Source organism: Brassica napus, chromosome A1 (genome assembly GCF_020379485.1).
Source record: "Brassica napus cultivar Da-Ae chromosome A1, Da-Ae, whole genome shotgun sequence".
NCBI lineage: Eukaryota > Viridiplantae > Streptophyta > Magnoliopsida > Brassicales > Brassicaceae > Brassica > Brassica napus.
Genome location: NC_063434.1, coordinates 21,267,167 through 21,288,392, shown reverse-complemented (window position 1 = coordinate 21,288,392; position 21,226 = coordinate 21,267,167). Strand labels below are relative to the sequence as shown.

Genomic DNA, 21,226 nt, shown 5'->3' with positions numbered 1-21,226 from the left:
ATTTATTTTTGTTTGTTTATTTAATTTTAAACCAAGAGTATTAGAGATATTTTATCCTTTAATGAATGTCATTTTTGTGACTTTCTTCTTCTAGTGTCATTTTTGAGATAAAAACTCAAAAAGTGCTATTATGACAATTGCCCTTTTTTTGTATTGACTACCAAATATTTTGACTCACAACGTTAAGTTAGGAAATTAATTAATTATATTTTGAATAGTATCTTATAAATTAAAGTTTATTACTTTAATTTCAATAAACAAACAAAATATTAGTACATTCTTTTTTATTGTAGCACTAAAGAAAACAAATTATGGCAACTAATTTAATCTATAAGATATTTTTTGGTTATAAATAGGTTTAACATTGACATGCAAATACATCAACAACAACAACAACAAAAATCAAAGAAAAAAACAATATAATGACTAAGTTCATTACAGTCTTGATTGTATTAAGCTTTTTGTTTGCTACTCAGTTTTCCAATGTAAGATTACAAGAAAAACTGTTAACCTTCTATTGATTTGTAAATTGATCACATTCATAAATATTGTTCTTTTTTCTCAGGCAAATGAATTAGAATATTCATCAGAGTCTATCCACACGGTATTTATATTTTTTAAACATCAATAAAAACAGTTATTATAAGAATAAACAAAATGCATCGTTTCTAATTAACACAACACTATTTTCAGGAAGGAGGAGAGGGTTCTGTAAAAATTGGAGGTAATATCATTTAAAATTTTATATACTTTCGTTAATAAACTGATAAATAGTTGATTAAAATATTTTTTTAATACATTTAATAATATTGTATATTTCTGTAAAGATTGTCCGGCGGCATGTGATGTTCGATGTTCAGCGACATCCCACAAGAGTGCTTGTTTGATGTATTGCAACCAATGTTGTAAGAAATGTTTGTGTGTACCATCAGGAACATACGGGCATAAAGAAGAATGTCCTTGTTATAACAACTGGAAGACCCAAGAAGGTGGACCAAAATGTCCATAATTGTCAAAATATAAAAAGAGAAAACAATTTTATTTCAATATACGTAAATTTTATGGTTATTATTACTTATGAAATAAATTGAAAGTTTTATTTAACTATAGTGAAAATCTATTACAAAAACTATTTAACTGAAAAAACAAAAATATTATTAAATATAAGAGAAAGTGTATAAACTATTGAAGCATACACAAAAAGACCCAACAGAAAACTCATGACATATCCAAAAGCTTATGTAACTTAGCAAACATTTAGTCATATTAAATGATACTAATTGAATTAATTTTGGGTGTACACCTTTGGAAAATGGGGTACCTCAAGTTTTGGTGTCAATTTCACAAATTCTTTCAATAGTAAAATTTAATTTAATTTACTCTCACTTAATCTCACATACTCTTAATGAATTAATAGAATTCATTTTTGTCCCTATGTTTTACCCTCCAAATTCAAATTTCAAATTTTAGATCTCACTAGTCGGAGTACAACTATGTATAACTAGGGTTTTAGTCATACCAAATTGCACTCGAGTGATGATAGAAGGCAGCAAAACTATTTTTTGGGTTGTAGTTTTACTTATGCGTTTTTCGTATTTCTTTGTAACTGCATAAATTTGTACATTGAAAAAGGATGAACATATAGACGAAGAACAAAAGAATTGGATGACGTATGAGCAGGACGAAGAACAAGAAAATCTGATGAAGAAGGAGGATCAAATCAAAGGAAGAGGATGAATAGATAGAAGAATAACAAGAGAATACAATAAGAAGAAAAGAAAACAGAAGCTATCAAACTTAATATAACAAGATTTGTACGTCATAATATTTGAATCCACAAAACGTAAATATAAACTATCATTACGTATAGGTTATGTTCTAATTTTTTTTATCAATTATGCTATTACAAACTACGATAAATATTACATAGACGATATTATAACTGAAAAATCTACCAGTCTTATGAGGATTTAGGTTTGACTGCATTACTCCGAAGCCGCCGTATGAGATCCATTCTTGATGATACTCTTTGCGCCATGGTGAAGATCTCTGGTAAGTCTTTTCTCGATCATTCTGCATAATTCGTCTTTGCTGGGAATCAAAACTCAAGACCTCATGGTGTACAAGTTATATTCTCTATGAACTTAAATATTTTATGAAAAAACTTTAATTTGCTAAATCATATATTTCCAATACATATATCATCAAATTTTACTTAAATTTATTTTATTTATAACTATATTTTTTATAATATAATTGGCACCATATACAAGAAAATTATTTTGATCCCACATACAAATCAACATTTACTATGAATCATAATTTATATTCCTCCTATTTTTGATTGTGTAGTACTGAGCTATATAGTAAATGTAAATTAGAATTAGAGAAAAAGACTAGGATAGCACCAAACCAAGTTTGTGTTTCCAAAGTAGCACTCAAGGCTCAAAGTCACAAAAATAGGTTTCATTAAAGAGGTAAATATACACTTATACCCCTTGGGTTAATTAATCCAAACCTTAGGGTTTAGAGTTAAGGGGTGGGGTTTTGGAATTATGGTTTAAAATTTTATAAAAAATAGATACTAAAATAAAAAATAAAAATTTTAAAAACAGTTTCAAAAAGTATTTTTAAATTATAAAAAGAAAATTTCAAAAAAATAAAAAAAAATTTCAAAAAAAAATTTTTTTAAAAAAATTTATAAAAATTTCGAATCTGAAAACATATAATCTGAAACTATAAAAAAAATTCTTTTTTTCATTTTTTCATTTTTTTATTTTTATTTTATTTATTTTTGTTTGTTTATTTAATTTTAAACCAAGGGTATTAGGGATATTTTACCCTTTAATGAATGTCATTTTTGTGACTTTTTCCTTCTAGTGTCATTTTTGAGACATAAACTTCAAAATGTGCTATTATTGACAATTGCCCTTAGAATTATATATTCTTTTCTAAATTATATTTTTCATAATTAAATAAATCTAAATTTCAAAATATTTTCATATAGAAAGATATAAACTAACAGATAAAAAAATTCAAACTTTTAATTTAAGTATATTCAGTTTAGTTGGAAAATATATGGGAGCAATCTAGATTTTGAAAATATTATATATGGCAGATTTTGTTCCAAAATTTAAATATCTGTTTATATTTTGAAAATATTTTATAAATAAACTGAAGCAAATATAATATTTTGAAAATATTTTATAAATAAATTGAAGCAAATCTAATATTTTGAAAATAAATTGGAGCAAATCTAGATTAAAATTCGAATATTGTTTAAACAAAGTTTTTAGAAACTTAACAAATATGTTTTAAGAGTATCCTTCCAAATTCTCATTATTTACTAAATATTTCCAGTATATAAAAAATATTTTATATTGTAATATATATTTTACATTGTATTGATTTATATTTTATCAATGAAATATTATTTACAAAATTCATAGTTATAAACATCAAAATACTTAGAATATTATGTAATTATAAAGTGGATATTTGCAACGGTTTTAATATGATAATAGTCTCAATAGTTTATTTATTAATCTATCATTAATTTTTGTATGTCAATTATTTATCAAATATAAAACCGGTTGCACGAAGATGAAGAGAGCTGAACTTGCTCACAAAAACACTGGAATGGACATGTTTTTGATTTCTCTATGAAACTATTGGTTTGGATTTATTTTATCTTAAAAATACAAAAAGTCAAATAATTGATTCTATGACTATTATATATTTTTACTAGGGTCGACTCGCCCTAAAGACGGGATATACTTTACTTGTGATTTACGTTATTACTTTTTGTATGATTTTGTGATTTGTATTTTGAGTTCGAACTAGATATTAACCCGCACATCCGTGCGGATATAATTATATTTTTAAATTAACTTTTAAAATTTAAAATATGTTATAAAGATATATATTTAATATCAATTTTATGTATATAATTTTTATTTTTAAAATTTTTATTTGTTGAAATTTGTTTGATGATATTGTACAAATGATATATTAATGAAGTATTTTTGTTTATTTATTTAAAATGCAACATCAATATTAATAGTTTAATTTAAAACATTAGTTTTATATGAAATAATAAAAAAAATTATTAACTTCTTTGTTTAGAAATTTTTATTCTTGAAATATTTTTATGTGAATAAATTTATTTTATAATATTATTTTATTTAATATATTATATTTCAGTTTAATATTTTTATTTTTACTAAAAATATCAAGCATAAAATGTTAAAACCAATAAAATATTATTTATTTTGTTTTATATAAAAATTTAATTTGATAATTTAAAAATAATTAGACTATACTATTTAATTTTAAAATTAGTTACTGAAATATATAGAATATGATCGATATTAAATATGATAAACACTCAAATGATAATTACCTAATGAGAATTTATTTATCTTTTTTTAGAAATGTTATTGTTTAAATGTATATTTTTTTTGTTAGGAGAATATTATATAGGAGTAATTTTATGATGTTTAGTTAAATTTCTAATGAATGGTCTAATATAGACTTGTGTATGGTAGATAAAAAATAGGATTCTATTTTAATAGAGTAGATTTGCAAGAAATTTGTATGATAACACTACAAAAAAAAAGATCACATAATATTACATAAATAGTTTGAAAACAAATGATATCAATTTGAGACACTTATTAGTAAATGATACAAAATAATTGTTTTAATATCAATTATTGTAATTGATGTTGTTTTTTGGGAAAATTCCCATAACAGAACAAAAAATAGCATGGTTGTCTTTTTGGTATAAAACCATTTTTTTTCCATTTTGTCTCCTTTTGCCCTTTCCATTTCTGAAACTTAATGAAATAAATAGTTTCATGAATCAAAAAAATTATTAAAAATATAAAAAATTAATAAAACACCCATATACATAAAATGGTATTTTCGTTTAGCTGAAAAACTCAATAAATAAAAAATTTAAAATATGTTCTACTAAAAGTAGATTTTATCTTCTACAGAAAATGAGTTAGTAGAAAACGAATTCTATATTATACAAGTTCAACTACTTTTTTCAGAACGAACAATTTACTTTTAATTAAAATTCTAAATATGGAGAATGCGAATTCTTCTATTTATAAAGATATCTACTTTTCTCCATAATGCAGTTTCTACTTTTATGAAATATTCTAAACTTCTCGGAATACGAAATCTAAACACTCGTACGTCTACATGAGGTAGAAATTGCATTCTTAATTTTTGTCATTGTTCTACACAGTGTAGAAGGTGTCTTCTACGGATAAGAAAACATGTTTTTTTGCGAAAATTAAGGAAATTTCAGTTAAGAAAATATTCTTAAAATATATTCTAACTTCCTTAAAATGTGTATAGGTCGATTTACCTTGTCAAAAACGTTTTTTCCTTTTTATTAAACTTTTTTTTGAAAAAAGTTATTTTCCTTTTTTGTTAAACCTTTTAATAAAAAAATAAACTTTTTAATTTTAAAAACGTCTTACATATTTTTGTTTTTTATAAAAAAATTTAAAAAGTTTGTGAACTTTTTAGCTTTATTAAAATTTTTTAATAAAAATAAAATTTTTAAATTAAAACATTGTTTTCCTTTTTATTAAACTTTTTAAAGTTCTGTTAAGCTTTTAAATTGTGTTTAATGTATTTATATTGATTAATCAAGGGTTAGTTTTGCTATTATGAAAAAAAATATACTAAAGGGACAACTTAATGATGGTATTATACCGAATGGACAACCATGCTATTTTTTTGTTCTGTTTTGGAAAATTTCTCTTGTTTTTGTTTACGTCAAAAGACCATTCTATTACTCAAATTTGAAGTGGTATGGGTAACCAGACCGGAATAGAACAACCAATAAAATGTAACTCTTTATGAAAGGATCTAGCAGTTTTAGCTAAAAGTCTAAAATCTGATTGCGCACTCGTGGAACTTGAAGTCAAGCATATTTGTAGCGTCTCTATCCTCTCCATTTCCGTCGCAAAGTATGGCCAAGCATGAAGTTCTTTTATCCATTGTAATTGATGTTGTTATTAACTTATCTTTGCCATAAATTAATCTCATTTAAGCAAGTGAAGATCAATTAGAAGATAAATTGTATTTTCATTATATACGTGTAAAAATATGCAGTTTACTCTAAACTAAAAATAATTTAATTTTTTTCTATTGTTTCTTTTGTTCTTATTAGAAATCAAAGGTTTGATAAATTAATAAAAAGATTTTATATTTTCATTAATGTAATTATTTTTATCTTTAGTGTTTGTTATATCTTTATTATTAAAGTAAGTAAAATAAAAATACTTGTCACTACAGTTGAAACTCAATACAAATTATGAACTATTTTTCATTCTTATATATTTGTTTATGAATGTGTTGATATTTTTTTATACATTTTTAAAACCTATTAATTTAGATAATGTGAAAAATGAATGAAAATATACATTTATATAATTATATAGATCACAGCCTAGGATTGTTATGGCCTAGGATTGGTCCACGCTACGCGCATAATTTAAACATTGTGTTATTTCCTTTTGAAGAGAATTGTGAATCATATGTGGACTTGTTGCCCTGGAAAATTAGTATGTCTTTTTTGTTATGTTTGTGTGTTTGTAGTAATAACTTGTCTGTTAAGCAATCCTTAATTTTGTATTGTACTTTTAGTAATAACTTGTCTGTATTTTGTTAGTGTATCATATTTCATTGTATATATGGTAAATATTTGTTGTTTTTAATATTTAATTTGTTATCTTTGATGATGTTTTCACTTAAGCTTCTAATAGCTAAGTAGGCAACTTATGGAAAAGGAGATTAGTTATTGAAACGGGAAAATTTGAAACATAGTTTAGCAAACTAAAAATCATGAAAACTGTTAATCATGCATCGTGAAGATCCGCAGCAATAGTCTTAATCAGTTGTCTTGGTCTTCTTCTTGATCATGGCATCAAACCAGCAGCTCCACCTCCACATCAGCCAAGCACGACTTGTTCTCTGCTGTTTCTTCCCGAAGCCCTCCTCCACCCTCTAGTTCAGTTACATTTCCACTAATAATTAGCGGGTTAGCAACTGAAGTTATTGGTGAAGAAGAAGTCATTGTCGTGGTTGTGTTCCCAATTTGCCTATTACCGGTTTCTCCGAGGATTATCTGAAGCTTTTGTGAGTCTAGGCATTGTAGAAGTTGCTACAACTCTCTCACAAACTCTATTGATCCACCTATGATCAAAGCTTGATCTCCATGTTATATACATGCATACCAAATAATGTTTGAAGATATATGAATTCAAAAAAGAAGTATATGCGTTATTAGGATGCCCTTTGAACGTAAGATCCATGCATAAGAGACCTGAGGACATGAAGATGCTCGTTCATTTTCTTCATAGGGCTCTTTTAACGACTGCGATATAAGTCGTTCGTTGGCTTTCTACTTCTTCACTTGTCTTGCTTGTTTTTGTTCTCTTCCTCTTGCTCTTTAACTCCTTTGTGAAGTCATTCTTGTTCTCTCTATCTCCTTCTTCTTCTTCTCCTCCAGTAAAAGCGAGTTGCACGGAGTTGTTATTTTCATCATCTTGATTCTCCTTTTCTTCGAGAAACACGTTGGCCTATATCTTAATATTTAAGACTGGTAACTTCAAGAAATAATCTGGGTCCATCCCGGTTTCTTGATCATTTTGATTTCTGGTCTGGTTCAACGCCAGTTTCGGACCAAAGTGCGCAAACTGCATCACGCCTGCGAGGCTAGGTGTTGCTCTAAATCCCGACGGAGACAGTTGATGCTTCTGCTGCATCGTTTGCTTTTGTTGTTGAATGCTTTTTCTGGACATATAGTATATCATATCGGAGAAGTTATCGTCGTTAATACCTGAGGATTCACTGAAGAAGTTCGGTTCCTGAAAGAAACCGGAGTATTTATGTATATATATATATATATATATATATATATATATATGGAGAAAACTTACATACCGAGTTACCTTTATCCATGGCTTCGTACTTGATTATAAAGCTTGTTGGCCTGATAACAACAATCCATGAGCTTCACAGTGACTTTGAATCAATTTTTTCACACTGCAAGTTGATTCCATGGTTTCTTACTAATGTCAAGAGCAAAATACAGAATTTTGGGTTTTGATCAATGAGGAATTGTACCAATAGAACGGGCACGAAGGAGAGATCCAGTTAGCAAAGGCTTCTGCACAAAGTTATCAATTACCTAATAGCGAGAAGGATAGATGAGTGAACAGTTATAACGAAAATTAAGTTTCTTGCGAGGATGATGTTTATTAAGGGATGAAAGTTGACCTTTTCAGAGGAGAAGAACGTAATACAAAACGACAGCATTGAATGTCGACCCAGAGATTCCTCATGACGATTCTGCTCACACACCATCCTGGAATTCCATTGTCAGAGATTGAAGAAGGATGAAGAACCCTAAATATGAAAGTTGCTATTGTCCTGAGTTGAAGGCGAGAAGGCGAAGGTGAATGGATTTAACTTTTGTTAATTTTAATCCAAGGCCACTTGGTAAAAGTCCATAACAAATTAAACGAAATCAACGATGTGCACATGTGTCACATGAAAGCCGATTTAATGAGGTGGAATCCTATGTGGCGCATCATAGAGTGAGATAACTGTACTTTATTATTATTTTTTTTATTTTTGTCAGCGTACGATATTTATTAGATTCCTATAAAACTCGGTTACAAACAAGATATGGTTTTATAATAGGGAATTCGGCAAAAAAAAACACGAACTTTGCAGGAATTGCCAAAAGAAACCTCGACATATTGGTTGGCCAAAAAAACACCATACTTTTGTTGACTTTTTCAGTTTATTAAGCAACTTAGGATTGACTGACCAGATTAACACACCGTTAGAAGAGTTAACAGATATTTAAGACGGCTTTAAGCGACGTTAATTGGGGGCGTTAATTAGGACGACCTCGTTTTATCTCTTTGTCTCATTAAAGACAAATGAATGAAACGACATCGTTTTAGGTAGCTTTGTTATTAAAAATATGTGCCTTCCGCGGGTCGAACTCGTGCACTCGTGATCAATGGTAGGGGTTGTGCCACTGAGCTAGTGGACTTTTCAATGGATTGATGAACAGAGTTATTTTTAAACTATGAAATATGAGGTAAATGAATAAAAAAGAAACGACGACGTTTTCCTCTTCGTCTTCAATTTTTTAACGAACACGAACCCTAAATTCCCAAAATCTCAAATCGTGTTTCCTCTTCAAGCTCGATTCCCTCCTTTCCTTCTTCGAGTATCGCATGATGAGTTCGGGTTGTGAGGATTCGTCTGTCAATGCGATGGGTATTCGTGGTATTCCGGAGAAATGCGAGTGTGGTCGAAGCACTGCGATATACACATCAAAATCGAAGCAGAATCCAGGAAGAACCTTCTTTAGATGCCCAACGTTTCGAAATGTAAGTGTTTTATTTGATTATGGGTGCAACTGATTGTGTTTAAGAAATTGTTTGAACATAAAAGCTTCAATAGCTAGGTAGTGAGATGTAATAGTCAATCATGATTCTTTTTTTCCAAGATCACTTGTATAAATGGGTAGATGAAGCTGTCTACGAAGAGGTTCAGGATGCATTGCCAAAAATCGAGTGCTTTGCATCGGATCTCATGAAAATTAAAATGGAGATCGAAAGCTTCAAAACTGCAGAGGAAGAGTTGAAAGAAGATGTTAGGAAGGCGAGCAGTGAACTTAAGAAGCTGAATGTGATCATGAAAGTGGGTTTTGTGATGGTTTTCTTAAGCATTATCGCATGTCTTGTGTTGATCATGTTTGATAAAGCAAATGGGTTGTCTTTGAATAGCTACTAGGAGACTCTATTTATGTTATTGTAATGGTTTCAGTGATTTGAACTCATGGTTTATTTGAGTCTAATGTTGTAAGACTGTTTATGTTATTCTAAAGATTTCGACTTATGGTTTATGTAAATCGGTAGTAGTTAAAACAACATCATGAACACACCAAAAAGACAACATCTTGTTACAAAAGCATAGAGTAAACCATCATACAAAAGCATTCCGAGAGAGACACCATCTTGTTCCAAAAGCACAAGAGTAAACATAAGCATTTAAACATAGATAAACAAAAGAGTAGTTCTTGTTCCAAAAGCATTTAAATTGATCTAAAACCATCTTCCCCACGCTCCTGTCTGTGATGCTTGACCTTGTGAAGCTTGTGAAGATTGTGAAATTTCCCATGGTGATGCTTGAGCTTGTGACGAGTGAGCTTGTGACGAGTGAGCTTGTGAGGCTTCAGCTTGTGAGTCTTGAAAATGTAGTCCCTATATCATATAAATGAATCGTCAATAACATCAAAAAACGCAGACACATTACCAATAGCTAAAAAACTAAGAACATAACCTGATTTTTCCTTGGTCTGCCTCTCGGTTTCTTAGCTGGACTCTCAACAGAAGCATTCCGACATGTATTTTTGTAGTGACCTTCTTCTTTGCAATTAGAGCATGTCATAACTCTGTTCACACGGCTCAGCTTGGTGGTAGACACATTCTCATTAGCTCCCTTCTTTCTATCATGGTTCCTAGGCCTACCAGGATTTCCCTTTCGATTAGGTGGTGGAATCACACCTAATCTATTGGTCTGAGGCCACTCTATCATCCCATTTACCGGATGATCCCATAACTGTACGTTTCGCGCCACCTAGAAGTTGTGTAGCAAGGAGCAACAAATTCAGAAAGCTTTCTTTTCGCACCAAGGATGACCTTAGCAGCATGGATGCATGGAATACCATTCATTTGCCAGCTTCGACATGCACAAGTCTCCTTCTCCAAACTCACAACATATGACAGGTCTTCATGCTCCACCTCAGTCTCTGGCCCAATTGCCAAACGCAGTATACACTCTTTGGACTTCTTCTCAACTCTGTCTAAAGCTTTATGTGTCTTCATGGTGAACCTAGTCTTCCTGTCGGTAGCCATCTTAGACCTATTGTAGTTCCTAGTCATACATTAGCCCCTTATCTCCTCTAACATGTCGAGCAGAGGCTTCTTCCTAGCCTCCCTGATGGTCTTGTTGAAGGACTCACACAAGTTGTTCAGATTATCATTGCAGTAGGAGCCTATCTTGAAGAAAGCTCTAGACCAAGTCTCTGGCTTCGTCTTTATCAGAGATGCATGTGCACCAGAATCATAGGTCTTAAGCTCAGCCATGTGGTAGTTGAACATACCAGGAGTGTAGCTCCTTGCAATCAACCAGAAGAACCTCTGTAACATTAGATCCTTTCCACCTTTCCTCCAGTTCTCGTATATATGTCGACAACACTGCCGATGCTCAGCTTCTGGAAGGAGGGTATGAACTGCCTTCACTAATCCCTACAAGATCAAAAAAAAAAAAAATCAGAAACTAGAATCAAACATTCACAGAATCAAACAAGAAAGCAAAGTGTTTACCTTTTGTTTGTCAGACATGATAACAAATCTTTTCCCATCTTCCAATCCCAAATCCAAGACCAAACGCTTCACAAACCAATCCCAGTTTGTATCATTCTCTATCTCCACTACAGCCCAAGCAATAGGGACAATCCTATTGTCTCCATCTCTTCCGACAGCAGCCAACAACTGTCCCTTGATGTCCCATTTCAAAAAAGCTCCATCTAAGCCAATAACTGGCCTACAAGTCTTCTTCCATGCTTCTTTTTGTGCTTGGAAACACATGTAGAGCCTGTAGAACCTCTGCGTACTTCCAACTGTGGCTCCTGGTATGGTCTCAATGTCCATGGTTGATCCAGAATTGCTCCTGAAGATCTCTGCTTGGTAATCCCAGATTTTATCAAAATGCTCCTCATGTGTCTTCCTCCTTTCTCTCATCAACTTCGTCTTGGCCTTAATGCACGAGTTTTCCTTGACTTCCATCTTATACTCCCTTAAGATCTCAGCCTGTATCTCCTTCGCTGTGATCTTAGGATTCAGCCTTAACCTCTCAGCAAATAGACTTGCAATTGCTGACCTCTTAAGTATCCTCGACTGCCCTGTCTTCTCACACTTATGGTCATTGACGTATGTCTTTACCATCAGGTTCTGTTTCCTCTTATCGTAAGAACAATAGACCATCCAAGGACATGGATCCTCATCATCTCTCATTTCAGCAGCACATTTTGCACCCATCTTCAAGCTACTGGATCTGTAGTACTTGATGTTGTATCTGGTTTTGAGTGTATATCTCAGACAAGTATGTTTGAAGTCCTCAGCATCTGAAAATGTCTTGCCAAGCCGAAGGAGCTCCGTTGGATCAGTGTCTGCTCTGTAAGCTTCCGCAGGTATCATCTCCTTTTCATTCTCATCATCTGATGACACAGGATCAGGGATTTTATCATCATCCCATGCATCATCATCCCCTTCGTCTTCATCAACCTCACAGTCATCATTTCTTGCTTCATCACCAAACAGTAGACCCAAATCTCTACAGTTTTCTTCCTCAATGCCACCAATACCATTCTCATTCTCTAATTCAAGCAGGCCATCTTCTAATTCTCGCTTACCATCATCTTCTATATTTCCAAATTCCTCTTCTTCATTTGTCTCCTTCTGGGGATATTCTTCTTCTTCTTCATCTACCTGCTTATTCTTCGAGTTTCCAGGAGGAGGAGACACAGTTAGAACACCAGTAACCTTCTGCTTCTTCGATTGTCTCGGAGACGGAGTTGAACCACCGTATGGTGTCCCACGCCTCGTAACCTTCTCCGGAGATGACACAGGTGAACCATATTGTGTCCCACGCCTTGTCTTCGACGCCTCTGTAGATGCCAACATCGATATCCCTTCAACTCTTTTACTCTTCCTCGATCTCTCCGGCGATGACAAACTCACAGAAGCACCGCGTTTTCCACCCTTCTTCGCCGCTCCCTTAGGTTCAGACGCACTCTCATCACCACCTTTTCCACCCTTCTTCGCCGCTCCCTTAGGTTCAGACGCACTCTCATCACCACCTTTTCCACCCTTCTTCGACTGTTGAACCGCTTCTTAACTCCCGTAATCGAAATTCCTCATCGCTCCCCAAATCACTACCTCCTTTCCATTCCTTGTGAACTTCGTCTTCACCATCTACAGAGACTAATCCCCAAATCGATTTGAGTTTCTGAGAAATTAGGGTTACGATTTGATTAATCCTCAAATCGATCATCCACATATTTTGATCAATAAAACTAAATATGTGTGGTAATCTTTCGAAAAGTCCACTAGCTCAGTGGCAAACCCCCACCCCCACCCCCTAAGGACCACGAGTTCAGGAGTTCGAATCCAACCAAAAACAATTTTTATCAAACAAAACGACGGCGTCTTGAGATTTTGTCTTAAACAAAACAACTGGATGAAACGACGTCGTTTCACTAAACGGCAGTATTTAACGGTTAGTTAACACTGTCGTAACTGTCGGTTAACGGTGTGTGAATATGGTCAGTCAATCGTAAGTTTCTTAATAAACTATAAAAGTCAACAAAAATGCAGGGTTTTATTGGCCAGGCTCGAGTACAGGTTTCTTTTGGCAATTCCTGCAAAGTTCGTGTTTTTTTTGGCCGAATTCCCTTTTATAATAGGAGGCACTGCCATATTTTGGTATTCTCAGAAATAGACACTCATGACTACTTCAAATCATGCTAAGGTCATAGCATTTTTATTATTAATAAGGTTGACAAAATAAAACATGTAATGAGTGCATCATAATAACCTAAGTCATAACGAGTCATAATAATAACCTAAAGAGTGCATCATAATAACCTAAACATGCAAATAAACTACTTTGATAATTTAATATATAACGTAAAGAGTGCATCATAATAACCCAAGTCACAACGAGTCTTTTTCATATAACCAGCAAAAGACGAGACCGTAATGAAACAAACACTATCTGGACAATCCGACATACACCACACCGATTACCCCGAGCATTTCCCATATTAAATGGTACCACTACATACTGTTCTATTCTACTTGCTTCTACCGAAAACAAAACACTAAGCCTTTTTGATCACCAAAAAGACATTGAAAACTGTCAAGAAAATGTCTACGAACCTAGATCCCTGACAGTTATAACCTTCATGAGATCATTCTTCTCCAAGTGGTTTGGGGTTTCGTCAGAGCTTCCTCGAATCCTCTTTTCCAGAACACCATCATCCTCCTCCACTGCTTCAAACTTCCTTTTAGACCCTTCTGCTGAAGTTCCAACCATTTCAGACTGCACCTGCTTACCATCACCTCCATCAACCCCATCAAGACCTTGCATCTGCTGATGCTCAACATCTTCACTGGCTGGTTCGAGCCCCCCCCCCCTCCAAAGTACCCGAAGAAGTTCCCCTTTCACCATTGTTCTCAGCAGAGCCATCAAAACTAGCATCTGGAGGCGGTGGGGAGAGAGCACGCTCATTAGGGTCAGGAACATCAACCCAAACGAGTTTACAAGACTTTTTAAGATGCTTCAAACCACCACAGTTCCGACAGAACCTGAACCGCGCTGTGTTACACGCAATGTCCTCATAACTTAAACTCACAACCTTAACCTCTCCGGACTCAAACCTAACCACTTTCTTGAAACACAGTCTTGTCTCCACAGAAACATCCACGCGAGCACGCACGAAACGCACATCAAAAGTCTTATCATCTAAGTCAACCTCCATTATCTCACCCATACCCTTAACAATCTCACGAACCGTTCCTTCGGACAAATACCGAACCGGGATCCCTCGAATCTTCACCCACATCGGGATCGATTTCAGAAAATCAGGACCTGGTTCGTCCTCCCAACGCTGCAACACGACGAGCCATCCGTCGTACGTGTAAGGACCGGACCAGAGAACCATCTCCATATCGCGCTCCGTCTCGAACAGGAACTGGAACTTCCCGCCGCCGTTGATGCGGCCGCGCAATCGAGATCTATCGGCGTGCCAGTCCAGAGGGAGCCTGTCAAGCAACCCGTGGAGATCCAATCTTCTTGGGGAGAGAACACGACCAATCAAGCTTCGACGGTTGTTTTGTTGGGCTTCGGCGTAGGCAGTTTCTGGAACGATGATCTGAGGATCGGCCAGACCCAAAGCGAGATGTCTCGGCGCTCTTCGTTGATTGTTCAAAGCCATAACCGCCGGTGCGAGAGATGATCGCAGCGATCGGAGAAAGTTGAATTAGGGTTTGCTTTCGAAAATGAACGATGAATATTTATTTAGTAACTGTCATTGCCGCTAACCGCCATGTGTAGTTACTTTTGGATACGGGTTTTGGCCTACTAAGCCCAAACATTATTAAAAGCCTGATAAGAAAAGCATGCAGAAAATGGACAACGTCTCGGGCCCGAGAATTTTGACCAATTGTTTGTTCCAAAATGTACACAGTAACGAGAAAATAACACTAACGTATCTGACGACACGAAACAACGGTTCCGAGACATTTCATAAATGTTCATCGTCTTCAAGAAGCTTAAGTGGATGCCAGTGGCCGATGGCGTATTATGATTTAATGATATTAATGTAGTCATTAGCAAATTGTTTTTCTGAAATTTATATATTATTATTTTGTTAGGTTGTGTTATACTGACTAGTTTAATTTCAAATCAAAAAATTATTAACTAATCATATCTATTGATTTATATAATATTATTTTCCAAAGTCTATACTACAGTTGGATTCAGAAACATCAGACTTTAAGAATATTCAATCCGGTAAAATCGAACCAATTAAAAGCGAACCAAACTTTAGAATTGGTAGTATCGAATAAGCCTAATGAATATTATTTTGAGAAACTGCAGTATATGGATATGGTTCGGTATATAAACCGGTCAAACCGAATAAACCGAAGAAATCAATTAATTAAAATATATTCGTATATTTATATATATAATTTATAATAAAGTTAATAATACATACATAATTTATTTTATTGCTAAGATATTTATAATTAAAACTTTGATTTTAGTACCTTTTTTTTTTAGTTAAAAAGTTATTTTTCTAATTTTCATCAAATTAAATATTTTAAAAACAATTATTGGTAATTATTTGTACTAAATTATAGTTATATAATAATAATATGGTATTACTATTTTTAATTTTATTTTACTCTTTAACTAAAACAGAAAATGTTATATTTAAAAGTTAGAGTAAGGAATATATATTTATGTTTTAATAAATCTGATTTCTAATCATATAATTTATTTATTTTTATAAAAGATAAATATAGTTATGGTTTTTTGTATAAAATTCGAATAAACTGAAAACCGCTAGTATAGAAACCAAACCAAACCAAATTAGATATGGTTCCAATATGATAGCTAATTTTTATAAACCAAAATACCAAAAAACCGAAAAACCTGAATGGAAACCGGACCGAAATCCGGACTGAACATGCCCTACATCAGACCTACACAACATGATTAAACCCATTTGTAAATGAGATTGGATGTATTTGATATAGGGGTGGAGACAAGTACTAGTTACCGTCTCGTACTCGCTACTTTGGAACTTGACTCATACAATCAATTGCTTGGTTTGACTAAATCGAGTATCAAGTGATCTATTTTAATTACTTGAAAATATAAATAAGTATCATGTATTAAAATAAAAGTAATTACTTGACGTTGTTTGGTTTGTTACTCATTTTTACTAATGAAAAAAAAAATTCTTAATTCATAATAAAATAACTCATTTATATTTTTATTTCCATAAGCGAATCAATCATAAGTGATATATTTATATAAGCATACTGGAGTTTCCTATTTGTATATTTCCTAAATTGATTAAAACATAAGACAAATAATAAGATATTCTTTATAAATAATAAAGTTATGTTGTTTTGAATTATAACGAATTATCAAATAACTTAACGATAATTAGCAAGTAATTTACAATTAAAAAAATATGACAAGTAACTTGCAAATCCGTCAATTTTTTTAACAAAACAGCAAGTACACTCGTTCTCAATAAACCAAATATAAATCTAAAATTCTACTTCTTGTACAAACCAAATTGAATACCAAATATACCGAAAATACCAAGTACTCGATATGTGCCACGTCTAATTTGATCAACATATCAGATATATAGGTCTTTTCTCAAAAAAAAAAAAATCTATAGGTCTAGCTCAGTTATTATATAGTGCTACAAACAAATACAACCAATACTCATCAACCCTATAGTCACCAATACAAACTCAGTTAGCTTACGATTCATGATAATCTTCACTGTGAAGACTTCACATATGCGGAAAATTGTTTCACAATAATTACAACTAAAATTTTATTCATGCTTTGTGCAAAATTTTTTATAAAAATTATATATGAAAATAATATGCCAGAATAGCATTTTAATTTTTTAATTTTTATGAAGATTGAGATTTTTATCTAAAATCTATGAATAAAAAAAAGGATTTAATTTGATATCAAATACATTTGACGTCTAGTTATATGAAAAGTGAGATTTATTCAAATTGTAATTTATTCAAGAATCTAATAAGTTCTACTATAACACGAAATCATAATCTTAAGTTCAAATCCATTGTGTATTAATTTTTTGATGTTTAATAATTAATCTGGGTTAATATATTTTTAATTTTTTCGCATTTGTAAGGTTTACCTAAACATTTTATAATTAAAATAAGCTAAAATGTTATATTATCAAAATGTAATCAATAAGACAGCCACGAAAATACAACATCTATTTCAACTTTAAACCAAAACCATACTCCCAAACCACTTTCGGCTTAGGATAACATATAGAAGAATCCCAAGCCGTTTTTGCTCCACACGGCTTATCAAGACATCTATTCCAGAGGATTGAAGAAACCAGCTGGTTTCTAATAGAGTTCAGAACTTTTTGGGGAATGAAAACAGCTCAACTCCAAAACCACTATATGATTTATTAACACAGTTTTGTACAAGTTCTTATAATTTTTTCTGTAAAACTAAAACTATATTCATCTAAGTTTTATAACTTTAACTTTAAAAATTAAGTTAAGATTAGTGAATATTAATCTAAAATTTAATTAGTCTGACTTTAATACTTAAACTACCATGTTAATTTTTACCAAATATTTTTAAAGTATTTTAAATACAAAGGATTTACTTTTGTGTATATATAATAACTTATATTTTCTTTTAGTGATTATAAAAATATTAGTTTATTCAGTCAAAAAGTTAGTTTATTAGTTTATTAAATTACTTAATTATGTTTATAATTTGGTTTTAAATATGCATATATTTACACATACACACACACACACACATATATATATATTTCTAATAATATAATATTTATGCACCATGCTCATAAATAATAATTTTAAATATAATTTTTCATTAAAAAAATTGCACATTATTATTTTTATATTTTAACTTCTTCACTTTGGAAAAATAAAAAGAGAAATGTATTTTTTTTGTAATCTTGTTTCTTTTGAATTTGTTTAACTCTTTCACTTTTTTTTTTAATTTCAATTAGATTTTATATTTTGTAGAAAAATAAATTTTTAATTTTCATTATAATTTAGTGAATACTTATTTATTTTAATTATATCTCTTAGCAGCTAGTCTTAAATATGTCTGTTTTTTTAAAGTTAGTTTAAGAATTGGTCCCAGAATCACTGATCTTATACCAGCATGAACGTTTATAATATAATTTGTGTACAAAAAAAATATCAACATGACACCATGCATTCCTCAGTTTATCATGAAATATTCCTATATAGATATATCTTCTTTTTTTTTTTTGAACACCTCTATATAGATATATCTATATAGTGATTTCCAGTTGATCTTTGAAATGAGTTTCCTCTAATTATCATGCCTTCTTTTCTATATTAAATTAATATTTTCATATATGTTTCTGCCCTATTTTAAAAATTATAGTACTGTTTCCATTTTTTCTCTTTTAACCAAAAAATTGACATTATAATTTATTTCTATTTAACCTGTGAAATCTTATAAATTCAGTGCACATAAAAAATTACTTAATTACTGTGAGATACATTTTTTAATAAAAAAGGTAAATTAGCATGAGATTTCAGAATAGAAGTATATCTATGTGTGGTACACAATCCTTTAAATCTCTTCTAAATAGATACACAATCCTCTTCTAAATAGCTCTCACTAAGAAGAAAGAAGAAACAAAAACAAAAATTAAACCTTTGCATCATTTAGAAGAAAATATAAAAATGAGAACTATGAAAAAGATCCTTCTTTCACTTATCATCATCTCATCAATCATCACCTTGACGTCTATGCTTCAGCCACATACTTTGTCACTGGGTGAGGAATTCGACGTGCGTGTTATCAACAGCTTCAGAGACAACTCCTCTCTACCTCTAGTGATCTGGTGCACCTCGCCACAAGGTGATCTCGGTGGTCGCGCGCTTCAAGAGGGAGATGACTTCCGATGGACGGCCAGGATCGAGCTGTGGTCGTGGAGGGCAGAGTACACGTGTACAATGAAGTGGGAGTTGAAGAGGAAGAGGTTCGAGGCGTTTAAGGTTTCTAGAGACAGCAATAGATGTGGAATTACAAAGAAATGTTCTTGGTCCGTTAGAGAAGATGGATTTTATTTTAGTAGTGACGAGATTTATTGGACCAAAGATTTTTCTTGGTTATAATTTTATCAATTTTAAACCTGATTTTCTGTCCAATCACTTGAATATAATAATCATTTTGTCAATAGATATCCAACCTCTTTGCCTTGTTAGGACATGCGCAACAACACAGGCACCTAAGCAAATACAACGAAGGTATCTGGATTACGTTTTTCATAAAATTTAGAACCCCGCAATTATATATACATATATAATATATATACACATAAATGTATTTTTAGATACTTTGAGATAAATACTTTCAGTGAAAGTGCTCTAAGCGATTTATGGATATTTGATTTCTTCTAATGGGTTTATATTGACTAGGATGTGGACCCCGCAGTTCGTGGAGAAAACGACACTAATTTTTAATGCAATTTTAAAAAAACTAATTATATATATACATATATAAAAGTGGTAATCCAAATGGGTGTAATTCGTAAATTGATAATGATTGAATCACACCAGGATTACTTCCCTTAAAAAATATTTTGATTCTACTTCAAGCGTTAGGTTACACACATCCATTTGTACAATAAGAAAATTAAAGTATCATTGTTGTTCTAGTTCTCTAGGTTTTAGAGTTCAAGGTGCTTGTTCTTCATGGTTGTGTTGCCTCTGTCTACCACCAGACAGCTTCTTTGGGTTGTGTAAAGGTCCCCTCTCTAGTCTTTAGAGAAGGAGCGTGTGGGAGTTCTTCGATGGTGTTGAGTCACCGGCTGTTATGTGTTCCCGGTGGTAGCGCATCTTGGTCCTCATCCATCCCAGGGTCAAGGAGTAGTCATTTGATTGTGTCCTCTTCAGGATGAATCCTCTCTTTTCCTTGCAGGTATCTTTCATCATTTTCTCAACAGCTCCAAATCAACTGGTTCTTCTCCAATAAAGCTCGGCTTAGGTTGGGCGGGAGTGCTTGATCTCATGTGCATCTGTCTATCCGCGAAGGCTGCAAACTAGGAGGTCCTCGCAAGCTGTGTTCTTGACAAGCCCGATCTTTAAGAACTGTTCATCGGGCAAGCCATTTTCTACTGGGCTTAGTTTTCGTTATCATTGCCAGTTCAATTTTGCGACAAGCAAATGTTCCGATTTAGATGTATGCTTAGATTATTAGCTGTTGTACTAATAGTCAGTCCCTGCGTAGTTAGGTTTGAGTTTCTGTTTAGTTTTTTTTTAAAATTATTCTCGTTCTTGTTTTCTCTGTTTTTCTATCAAAAATCTCAAAATTGGTAATGAATTTTAACTTTTGACCAAAAAATAAAAATAAAATGCGAAATCTAGATCTTTACACACCGACGGCTCCAAGATTTTTTAAAAGTTTTTAACTATATGCAAACGTCTATAGTGACAATTATGACATAGTATATGACAAACGTCTAGAGGTTCCTCCCAAAACGTGGGATCGTCTTTTACCAAAAGTTGCATAATAGTTATAGGAAACAATATGATTAAGTAATATTTTTAGTTAGTTTAAGAATTTTTGTTATATTAACATAAAATATAATATATATATATATATATACACTTTAATTTAGCTTAATTATAAATTAAATAAATAATTAAAAGTTTAGATAAAAATCAGCCGTCTTTACCGGAAAAAGATACAATCTTCTTAGAACAATGAGCCAATAACGTCACCAAAGAAAAAGTTGGGC

General features: G+C 32.1%; 3 protein-coding genes and 2 pseudogenes across 3 annotated transcripts; 3 read left to right on the top strand and 2 right to left on the bottom strand.

The window, feature by feature from the left end:
- Positions 1-378: 378 nt before the first annotated feature.
- LOC106434071 (gibberellin-regulated protein 12-like) lies at positions 379-1,107 on the top strand. The gene is made up of 4 exons (XM_013874905.2): positions 379-485; positions 566-604; positions 694-724; positions 828-1,107. Exons 1-4 carry the CDS (start codon positions 423-425, stop codon positions 1,007-1,009), a joined length of 315 nt encoding a protein of 104 aa, XP_013730359.1. The 5' UTR covers positions 379-422; the 3' UTR covers positions 1,010-1,107.
- Positions 1,108-6,811: 5,704 nt separating this feature from the next.
- Positions 6,812-8,391, bottom strand: LOC106434063 (annotated as a pseudogene).
- LOC106434076 (uncharacterized protein At1g43920, Chloroplastic-like) lies at positions 8,021-9,860 on the top strand. The gene is made up of 2 exons (XM_048736638.1): positions 8,021-9,438; positions 9,554-9,860. The coding sequence occupies exons 1-2, from the start codon at positions 9,279-9,281 to the stop codon at positions 9,838-9,840; spliced, it is 447 nt and encodes a 148-aa protein (XP_048592595.1). The 5' UTR covers positions 8,021-9,278; the 3' UTR covers positions 9,841-9,860.
- Positions 9,861-13,767: 3,907 nt separating this feature from the next.
- LOC106434049 lies at positions 13,768-15,201 on the bottom strand (annotated as a pseudogene).
- A 3,176-nt stretch (positions 15,202-18,377) lies between these two features.
- LOC111200497 (S-protein homolog 6-like) lies at positions 18,378-19,667 on the top strand. Its single transcript, XM_048736631.1, has one exon. The coding sequence runs from the start codon at positions 19,167-19,169 to the stop codon at positions 19,599-19,601; it is 435 nt and encodes a 144-aa protein (XP_048592588.1). The 5' UTR covers positions 18,378-19,166; the 3' UTR covers positions 19,602-19,667.
- Positions 19,668-21,226: the final 1,559 nt, after the last annotated feature.

Coding starts and splice junctions, on each gene's coding strand:
- LOC106434071 (XM_013874905.2), top strand. CDS start 423: ATGACTAAGTTCATTACAGTCTTGATTGTATTAAGCTTTTTGTTTGCT. Junction 605..693: donor CATCAGAGTCTATCCACACG/GTATTTATATTT, acceptor CACTATTTTCAG/GAAGGAGGAGAGGGTTCTGT. Junction 725..827: donor GGGTTCTGTAAAAATTGGAG/GTAATATCATTT, acceptor ATTTCTGTAAAG/ATTGTCCGGCGGCATGTGAT.
- LOC106434076 (XM_048736638.1), top strand. CDS start 9,279: ATGATGAGTTCGGGTTGTGAGGATTCGTCTGTCAATGCGATGGGTATT. Junction 9,439..9,553: donor CCCAACGTTTCGAAATGTAA/GTGTTTTATTTG, acceptor TTTTTTTCCAAG/ATCACTTGTATAAATGGGTA.
- LOC111200497 (XM_048736631.1), top strand. CDS start 19,167: ATGAGAACTATGAAAAAGATCCTTCTTTCACTTATCATCATCTCATCA.